The sequence below is a fragment of the Monosiga brevicollis genome, genomic scaffold (genome assembly GCF_000002865.3).
Source record: "Monosiga brevicollis MX1 MONBRscaffold_29 genomic scaffold, whole genome shotgun sequence".
In the NCBI taxonomy this organism is placed as follows: Eukaryota; class Choanoflagellata; order Craspedida; family Salpingoecidae; genus Monosiga; species Monosiga brevicollis.
The window spans coordinates 69154-78949 of NW_001865066.1; the positions used below are offsets into that span (position 1 = coordinate 69154).

At 55.3% G+C, this 9796-nt stretch overlaps 2 protein-coding genes across 2 annotated transcripts; both read right to left on the minus strand.

Moving 5' to 3' along the window:
- Positions 1-807: 807 nt before the first annotated feature.
- Positions 808-1719, minus strand: MONBRDRAFT_11431 (uncharacterized protein; the record flags this gene model as incomplete). The annotated part of the gene is made up of 1 exon (XM_001749291.1): positions 808-1719. The coding sequence occupies one exon, from the start codon at positions 1717-1719 to the stop codon at positions 808-810; it is 912 nt and encodes a 303-aa protein (XP_001749343.1).
- Positions 1720-6430: 4711 nt separating this feature from the next.
- On the minus strand, positions 6431-7930 carry MONBRDRAFT_34035 (uncharacterized protein). The gene is made up of 4 exons (XM_001749292.1): positions 7551-7930; positions 7115-7180; positions 6780-7027; positions 6431-6670 (listed from the first exon to the last, which is right to left on the minus strand). Exons 1-4 carry the CDS (start codon positions 7642-7644, stop codon positions 6467-6469), a joined length of 612 nt encoding a protein of 203 aa, XP_001749344.1. The 5' UTR covers positions 7645-7930; the 3' UTR covers positions 6431-6466.
- Between the last annotated feature and the right edge of the window lie 1866 nt (positions 7931-9796).

The window sequence follows — 9796 nt, forward strand, 5'->3', positions numbered from 1 at the left end:
CATTCGCTCTGCTTGAGACACGAGCGCTATTCCTGTCCCATCAACCCCAGCAAGCCCGAAGATGAAGCGAAATCTCAGGCGAATTCACCCACCGTGTCCGAGGACACTGTCAGCATCGAACCCAAGTCAAAGGAGCGCCAATCTCCCAGTGACCGATCGTCCGCCGACAAAGAGGCCCAAGAGGTCATTGACGAAAAGGACGACAGCCCCGTGCCCCAAGCCAAGCGTGCCAAACAGGACTCTAACAACCGCACTCACAAGGCACCCGAAGACGCCAGCCGTCAAATCGACGACGTGCATAGTGCTTCGCCCGAGATTGAATCCGAGGACGTAGACATCGATTCGGATGATGCCAAGTCTGAACCAAGCAGTCCTACGCTGGCCCAGCAAGCTGCCATGTAAAATGCTTTGGATTGGGCTAACCCGGAGGGGTTTGCGCTGCGCGCAGAGCCTTCCCCTTGCCCCCAATCGATGAGCAGGTGGCAATCTTGCTTCTAAACGACTCTTTTTATTGCGCCAGTCTGCATGTTTGTTCTGATTCTCATTTCGAATGAGAGGTTTCTTTTTTGTCCGAGTGCGCCAAAGGGTTAGGTTTGAATTTTGACGTGCATCTCTACTTTGGGAAGCAGCTTGTATGCATCTGGACGGGTGCATGTGTATATCAGAGAAAGTGTGTGTCTGTGTGTTTGTGAGAGGGACAGATTCGTGCAAAGGCCTTGTGCTGCCAGAGACGTCAGCCAAGCACACAATCTTAGTTTGAAAATCAATTTAAAACCACGTAGGCCAATTCTTTGTGCCCATCATTTCTCACCAAGTCTCCTCGTCCTCATCGCTTCCATCAGCCCTCGCCTGGACGTCAGAGGTTGCTATCGCTGCGCCCTTTGCGTCACAATCGTTTGAAGTTGCCTCTTGATCGTTGGCTGAAGCCTTGGGGTTTGGTTCATCGTCTGAGCCAGAAGTGCCAACGAGCTCTGGTTCTTGATGAACTGTTGATCTAGCCGGTTCAGCCTTGGATTCTGTTGATTGCTGTTCCCCGCTCTCGGAAGACTCGACCTTGAGGATTTCAGTCTCAGAAGCGTCAGTCTCGGGAGCAACGGTCTCGGGAGTGTCAGTTCCAGGAGCGTCGGTTTCGGGAGCATCGGTCTCGGGAGCATCGACCTCGAGGGTTTCAGTCTCGGGAGCGTCGATATCGGGAGTGTCAGTCTCAGGAGCTTCCATCTCGGGGGCCTCGGTCTCAGGAGCTTCCATCTCGGGGGTCTCAGTCTCAGCAGCTTCAATTTTGGGAGTGTCAGTCTCAGGAGCTGCCATCTCGGGGGTCTCGTGCTCGGGTGGGTCGGTCTTAGGAGTGGTATTCTCAGAAGCTTTGGTCTCGGTGGCCTCAGCCTCGGCAGGCTCGGTCTCGGGCTCATTGGCTGCATGTCCGAAGTCCGTCTTGAGTTGCGGCTCTTCAACATCCGCTGTCGGGTCTTTTGCGTTTGTGACGATGCCAGATGCACTTCTAGCGTCTGGTAGAGGATCAGACTCGGATTCTGTTGCTTCAGTCACCGCCGCAGCGCTAGGTGCTGATGCCGAGTCTGCTGCTTTTGGTTGGTCATCAGCCTTACTGGGAGTGCCGAATAGGCTAGCAAAAAAACTAGGTTTGGCCTCGGAGGACGGGGTTGCGGGTGCCTCCATGTCTGGTGTAATACGCACAAATTCAGGAATAGTAGGAGCCTGCATGCCGAAAAAGCGTTTGGAAGAGGATCAGACACAGCGAGACCTGTTGACAATCACCCGAGTCGTATCGGCAATGTACGATTGATGCACCTCGATGTTGCACTTCAGGCTGGCATGTTGCCGGCCCAATGCATTGAGCTCAGTTTCGCTCCGGGCCGCTGTGGTCAAATCCTGGGTCATATCAAGTGTCGATGAAGATGGTATGGCTGATACTGTTGACCAAGTTGGAGAAGAAAGCGAGAAAGGCGAGGGACGACAACCATAGAGGTGGGGGCTCATACCATGCTTGTTAAGGCAGTAATGGCGGTTTTGGTGGCGGATCGGACCGTTTGCACACGGCTTGCCTCGGCATCCTCCAAGCGCTGAGGGTTTCAGCCACGGAAACGCGATCAGATAAGGAAATGAAAGTGTTGGGCATACGATTGAACTTGCACAGCCAAACAAGCCTCGCAGGCTTTGGTGACGCTCGGGGAACAGCAAAATGGTCGTCATGCATGGGCACACCTCGAGAATGCCAGGAAGCACCATGTTAAAGGTTTGCTTGTGCAGCTGGGCCTGTAATCAACGCAAAGCACGAAATGCGACAAGGGCATGAACGTGACAGCACGAGCAAGCGTTTTTCTGGCGCGAGAATGTAGCGCACTCAAGGCATCTGATCATACAAATGTGCCAATGGCTTGCTGATAGTCTTCTTCGTCCTTATCCTGAGCCAGACGGGTGCGTGCGATGAACAAGCGTGGGGAAATTGTCGTAAAGGGGGGGGATGGGCAAGGGGGGCGGGGGGCCAGGAGGCGGGAAGTCACGGGCGTACAAAGGCGGGTTTGAGGCGGGCCTTGTCAGTCGTACGACCGAGGTCTTCGGCACTACGAACGTAGCGTCTTTTTGCCTGGATGGATGCGGAATGGTGAGTGTTGTGCAAGTACATGCAGGTGAGAGCAGCGCGCGGGGCCATGGCACCGTTCGGCCGACTGACGTTGAGCGCCCGCGACTCGGCGGCGCTTAGGTCGCGGATGATACGCCGACACTCATTAATGCTTTCGTTCTATGACCAGGAAGCAAGGGTGCCGGCAACTGTCAAGTCTCCGATATCACGTCAATGGCAGCCCTCATGACATTGTGACCCACTCGTTTTGGTGCTTCCGTTTGGCCGTACTGAAACAAGGGCTTGCAGGCTTGGTCGTGGATGGCGGTGGCAACTGTTCGTTGTTCCTGTTGTTGTGGGAGGATGGCACGTTGACGAGTTTGAGCAATAGCATGGGTAGCTGCCAGCTGGCCAGCGAATGTCTCGCCATGGCGGACACAGACCTCAACAAACACCAGCAAGCTCTCGATGGTGTGGGCCCAGGCCCGGTTGACTTCGCTGCAAGATGGATGGTTATCAAGAGTAGCAACGCGTGAGCTGCCACGCGCCCTTTGGTCACATTGCATCCACTCTTGGGCCAACTCCATCTCATCAACCTCCTCCTCCTCCTCCTCCTCCTCTTCCCCCACCTTCCCCACGCGGTTTCGATCAACAACAATCCGCTGCTCTCTCTCTCTCTATCTCCCTCTCTGAGGGGCTGCCCGTTAAAAAGAGGTGTTGTCGGAACGTGGGGCGTACTCAATGGGCTCAACGGGCGTGGGGCGGAAGAGTCGATGCAATTTGGCTGCTCGAGCGCCACAAAGCTCCTCTAGATTCTTGGCGTACGCTAGCTGGATCTACGCACGAGCCGGGGCAGCATGTGAGTACGACCACTTCTGTGGCCGCAGGACAGACGGGCTGGGCAAGGCAAGACGGGTGAAAACCTTGTAAAACTTTTCCCAAAAGGCAAACATGAATTCAACAGACTCGTGACCATCTTGCATGCGTTCGGCTAGGCCATCGAGAGCCATCTGCCAGGGGTCCACAGGGAGGGGTGAGCCGTTTCGGCCCTTGTGAGCCGCCAAGCTCCTGCCTCCAACGCCACACGCTCACCTGAACGCCCCCCAGGGCGGGCTCGATGGACGACATGGTGGAACTGGTCGATCACCTTGCACAAGCCCGTCAGTCACAAATCCAGCTCGCTCCAATGCCTCCCTTGCATCTAACCCAACTCCTGCTGCCCAGACAAACGCCCGCGCACACGCACACAGCACAGTTTTACAACTCTGAGTGTGTGTGTGTGTGTGTGTGTGAGAACGGAGAGAGAGAGAGAGCGATTGTTTTCGCGCCAGCGCCAAAAAAAAAAAAAAAACACCTTTAGAGAAGAGAGAGAAGAGAGAGAGAAGAGCAGAGATGATGAAGAGAAGAGAAGAGAAGAGAGAGAGAAGAGTGAAAAGAGACACCACAACAAAAAACTGTTCATCAAAGTGTAACATATGCTCCACTATACTCTTCCATCCAATCAGATGACATCACACACACACACACGCACACACACACACACACACACACACACACACACACACACACACAGACAGAGCGCCAAATGTCAGACAAATCGGGGCAGTTTGTGCATTTCGTTCGTTCGTTTGAGCGTTTGAGCGTTTGAGCGGAGGGCGGAGGGGCAGCGGGTTGTCGTCATGGCGTTGTTGGGAGCGGATGCGGTTTTGGCTGCCATCACCTATGATGCGCGTCCGTTGCAGCGTTTGTTGACGAGTGGGGTGCCACCCAAGGTTCTCGTTCATCTGTTGGCTCCTCAGGGCGAGGTAGGCTGGTCTTTGGCGTGTGTTTTTTTTGATAGAGCTCCTGCCTCACCCTGTCGACGCTTTGATGGTGCAGGATGAAACGGCGCTACACCGAGCTGCTGGCGCCGGTCAGGCCACGGCCGTACAGCTCATACTGCAGGTTGAAGGGGTCACCCCCAACATTAAGGGGAGCGTAAGTCCTTTCATTTGCCTGCTGTGCTCCCCATACGACCCGAGCTGACGGACACACTTGATTGTTGTTGCAGGGGGGCATCACGCCACTTCACCGGGCAGCGGACGGCAATCATGCTCAGGTGGTGGCTATTCTTTTGGAACATGGCGCCCGTATCAATGGCCGTGACAGGGTACGCCCGCTCTCCCCTTGCCTGGTTCCATGTCTGACGCGCGTGACGCTCTTGTATCCATATTCATTCTCCCCGCCTCCCGTCACGTCCCCGTCAAGTAGACGGAGCAAACACCACTGCATTATGCTGCGCAGCACTCGGACGGTGACGTCATGCTCCAACTGCTTCGGGCCAAGGCCAAACCCAATCTCAAGAATAAGGTGAGCCACCCCACTCGGTTCTGGCTTTGTTCGCCCCTTGTACCCCATCTTCATAAGCTCATGTGCTCAAGCAACCTCCTGGTCAAATCGTTTTCCACGCTTGCGCAGATGGAGCTGACGCCCTTGCACATTGCGTGCGTTCGCAAGAACTGGCGCCTCATGCGTATGCTCATTGAGCACGGCGCTGACCCCAATCCGTGCAACTTGGTGCGCCTCTCGCCGCTTCAGCTAATCAGCAGCACACTCGGCGGGCTCACTGCAGCATGCCCTGGTACTCTAGAATGAAGCCATTCCGCTCCATCAGGTTGCCCTCGTTCGTAATACCGAGATGGCTACCTTTCTCCTCCAACACGGCGGTCTGGTCAATCACGCTGACCGGGTATGCTCCGCCACAGCCACCAATGACCATCGCAACATTGCCTTGCAATGGCGATTGTCTGCCATGCCCGCGCTCTTCTCCGCCTGTGCTCACGTTACCCAACTGTGTAGAATGGCATGACCCCGCTGCATTGGGCGTGCTGTGCGGGTGGCTTGGACATGGTCAAGCTCTTACTGGCCGCGGGGGCTGACGCCGGCATTCGTTCTCGGGTGCGCATGGAGTGTTCCTGACCTCGTGGCTTGCTTTGGCTTGTTTCGTGGCCACGTTGACCTTATCCCACCCCTTCTGGTCTTTTGCCGCACTCTTGGCTCAGGCGGACATGCTGCCGCGTGATTGCGCCATGGAGCGCGAGCAAGACTCGCTTGTGAGCTGGTTTGTGCAAGAGGTGCGGAGCAAATCGTCATCGTCCCTTTTTTTTTTTTTTTTTTTTTTTCTTCTCCCTGCCGACCTTGAAGCATGCCTCATCGGGTCGACTCTGGTTTTTTGTTTGGTTTTGTTCAAAGGACGTCAAACGTTGGCTGCTGGTCGCGCTGGTATTGCAACAGCACCGCGGGCAGCACGAATGGCCTCTGCCTGCGAACGACGTGCTTGAAGCGATTGCTCAATACACGGCTGCACTGGAGCTCGAGGAGGAGCAGGCTAGGCGAGAGCGTGTTCGCCTGGCTCTAGAGGCGCGGGGAGGCCTCGACCTCAACCTGTACGAGTCGAGTGATTCAGACTCGGAGGCATCTTCCAGCGATGTCTCTGATTCGGACAGTGAAGAAGACCAAGCTGTTTTGGCGGCTGCTGGTTCCACAGCAACCGCAGGCGATCAACCCCCGCCGCCCTTGCCTAGTGTTGCTGGTGATACTGCGCCAAACAGCGTTGACGCATCCAATGCTTAAATATGTGGGCGTGCCTCACCCTCTCCTTCAGTGGGTCATCCACTTTGCACTCTGCACGACCTGACCATCTGTAAACGATCCCTGACAAATTGAAACCCTTGAAACCTGACATGCTTGTTTTCATGCGGTGGTCAGAAACCTGCCCCTATTATTGTGTTCACCTTCGAAGCACCGACGAGCCATGTACAAGGGAGTTTGTTGGCTGCCTCAACCCAAAAAGACCAAGGATAATCAAAGGTGTAGATGCTGTCGTCAATTGTCTCGGATAAGGACAACTTAGAAGCCGTACTGAGCAAGAGTCTCGGTGTGGGACTTGACCTTGTCCGCAACGTTAGCCTCGGCCTTGCGGCGCAGCGCGGCCAGCTTCTTCTTCTGAGTGTAGTACTCGGCGGCCTTGGCGCGGCGCTTGTCCTCAAGCGTCTCGACAATGTCCTTGTAGCGCCAGCCGAACTCGGCAGACAGACGCTGAACAGTGCAGAACTAAACGGGAGGAAGAGGAAAAAAAAGAAGGCTCATGGGGAAACAGGCATTTGGTTCGAGCAGAGCAGGAACAACATGAACACAGCCTAAATAAAAGTGCTATACAAACCTTGCGTTCAGGCTTCAGGCGGATGACCTTAAGCGCCTCAGGCACAACCATCTTCTTGATCTTGTCGTAGGGGGAAGGGACACCCTCGAAGACTTTCAGGCGCTTGAGAGCCTCAGCACCACGGGGGGTCTTGTGGGGGACCATACCGCGCACCACACGCCAGAAGATGCGAGAGGGGGCACGGAAGTGGAAGGGACCACGCGCGGGGTTCACGTTGCAGCGCTTGCGCAAAAACTCCTTGTACTTCACTGTATATACATGAGAAATGTGAGATGAGGCAAAGTGCAAAGCTTGGAGCTGAAGCGACATGGCAATGGGGGAATACAGGAACGTACGCTTGTTGCGGTAGAAGCTACCGGAGATCTGCAGGAGCTCGCTGCGGACGACCACAACGTTCTGGCCTGAAAAAATGAAAAGAGTGGCGTGTGTGTGTCAGAGTGCTTCAAACGCGCCAACGAAGATGGCAAGGCAAGGACGAAAACTGCTGTGCTGGTGGTCAGCAAAGCACAGGGCACGGCAGAGCGGCTGCGACACGTCAAGGCCAAGCCAAAACGCTCGAGTCGACCGGAGTTGCACACAACTTCCGCGCGAGTCGACCGACATGACATCTAATCCTCAACGCTCGCCCTGCACCGTGCCACAGTCTCAACCAGCATTCCAGCTCCCTCCAAAGAGGCAGTTGAGCGTGGAGCTGTACCACCAGCACAACTGCTATCGTATCGGCGAGACCTGTCGTGGCCGCTCTTCATTTCATGTCTCAAAACTACACACCGTTGAGGATCTGCTTGGCGACAATGGACGCCAGGCGGCCCAGAAGGTGGCCGCGACCGTCAATGACGATCTGCTTCTCGAACGAGCAGCTCATTCTGTTTAGCGCGCGACCATAAATACACAGGAACCAGATGCCAAGAGGAGTAGCAGCAGGCAGCGCACACGGGCATGAGCTTTGGTACACGACGCCTCACACCATGTGTTGGCATTCACGCAATGCGCCGACCAAGTTCTTGAAAAGCAACGACCAGCAACACCAAGGTTGACTGAACAAAACCAAACCATCACATAGGTAGCCTGATCTAGCTGCCCTTGTATCCCCGACCATCATCGACGCTGCCCTTTTCAAGCGCTCACCCATCCCGACCCGCGAGCGAGCGAGAGAGCGAGCGAGAGAGGGCGACGAGCTTACGTTGCAGTGTGGGGGAAGAAAAGTGCATGCGAGTCAAGATTGTATTGGTTTGATCTAATTTTTGGTTGTTAGAATAATACACATGTTGTCAGTTTGATGACTATAATTTGACCCCCATTTCGACCCTGAAAAAAGTCTGACGATTCGTCGGCTATGGCATGCTCGCTATTGTTTGGTTTTCGACTTGCGACCTGGAGCTTGAGGGGGCGGGGGGAGCTGGCGGGGGGAGAGGCAGCGTATAAATCGGAACAGGCAGCAGCAGGGGTCACGATGAGAGCATGGCAAGGGGGGCGGCAATGATCTGATTGGAGAAGAGGAAAGGATGAAAGAAAGAAAAAGGATCAAAGTATTCATGGATGAAAGAATCAAAGGTAGAGTCAATTGGAGCACGGCGTCCACGCGATGCGATGCGGTTCTTCACCGCAAGCAGCAAAAGGAACGGAGGACCAGAGCAAGGGGCAGAGGTGAAGGAAAAAAAAAGGAAATTGGGGCACAGCCAGGAGGAGAGCCTATCAAGGCTCGCAGAAGCACAAAAACAAACATTGCAACATGTATCAACGACGCTTCCCCGCGAACGGGCGCTGGGCTACGTTGACGAGGCCCCGCAGGGGCGCGCCACGAAAATTGCCAACGCGGAGGCATGATCATGCAAGATCAAGAGAGAGAGGGAGAGAGAGACAGAGTAGGAGGGAAAGGCTAACCAAGGACCTGACTCGCATCCCAAAGGCCAGACAGGTCCCATCGTTCGCCCTGACGTGCCCCTTTGAAAATGGCAAGTCATGCCTCCCAGCTCCTCCAGCCCAGTCAAGTGAGACAAGGATGGGATATGAACATGCAGTAGATCCAGAGCCAGATTGTCAGGGGAAGGCGAGACCGGGAGATGGCGAGGCGCCGTTATGCGTTCTTGGCGGCATCAAGAGCCTCTTCCTTGAAGCGAAGGCCGACATCGACCCAAGAGAGGAGAGTCGAGGCATCACCACGAGGGATGTTGAACTGCTCGGCCAGCTTTTCCGGGGAGACAGAGGTATGAAGGTCGGTGGCTGTCAAAAAGTCGGCGAAAGCATCGGCACGGGCCTCCTTGTCCAAGCCATACTGACAAACAATGCGGCGAAATTCACGGGCGTGGGCCTTCATCCGTGTCTCCTGGTCCTGCAGATCGACTTCAAAGCCGAGCTCGGCCCAGCCCCGGCAGTCATCCTTGTGCGTCTTCCAATGACCCGTCTGGCATGACCTGAAAACACAAATTCATCCCACGTTTCGCGAGGTCCATGAGCTGAATGCGTGTGTGCGCGCGCGCAAGGGTGGGGTGACGTGGCGGCCCAGCGCCTGGCAGCGAGTGACCCTACTTGGAGCAATAAAAGAGGGTTTTGCATCGCGCACACTTCATGCTGCACATGTTGGTGCATCCACGAGCAGCGCACATGCCCGTTTCCGGGGTTCCAGAACCCGCCTCGGATGCCATGCTGCTGTGTCTCTTCTGGGAATCACCGTCAAGCACGCGCCACACGCGACCCAAAACCAACTGGTGAGGTGTCCAAACGCCAAAGTAAGCCAGGGTCCAGCCAAAGAATCCGCCCCGATGCTTGTCGCAGGCGCGCCGCACACATACTTTGAAGTTGTTGCCGAGAGAGAGGAGAGTGAGTGAGAGAGTGAGAGAGAGGAGCGAGAGCGCGCGAGAGAGTGTGAGAGAGAAAAGCGCCCTGGAAAGTTCGCCACACACACACACACACACACACAAACACACACACACACACACACACACACACACACACACACACACACACACACACACACACACACACACACACACACACACACACACACACACACACAC

Bases quoted from the DNA above. Each gene is read 5' to 3' on its own strand.
- MONBRDRAFT_34035 (XM_001749292.1), bottom strand. From the start codon at position 7,644: ATGAGCTGCTCGTTCGAGAAGCAGATCGTCATTGACGGTCGCGGCCAC. The intron at 7,181-7,550 runs GTGTGTAGTTTT...TCATTTTTTCAG, and splicing joins CGCCAAGCAGATCCTCAACG to GCCAGAACGTTGTGGTCGTC. The intron at 7,028-7,114 runs GTACGTTCCTGT...ATGTATATACAG, and splicing joins TAGCTTCTACCGCAACAAGC to TGAAGTACAAGGAGTTTTTG.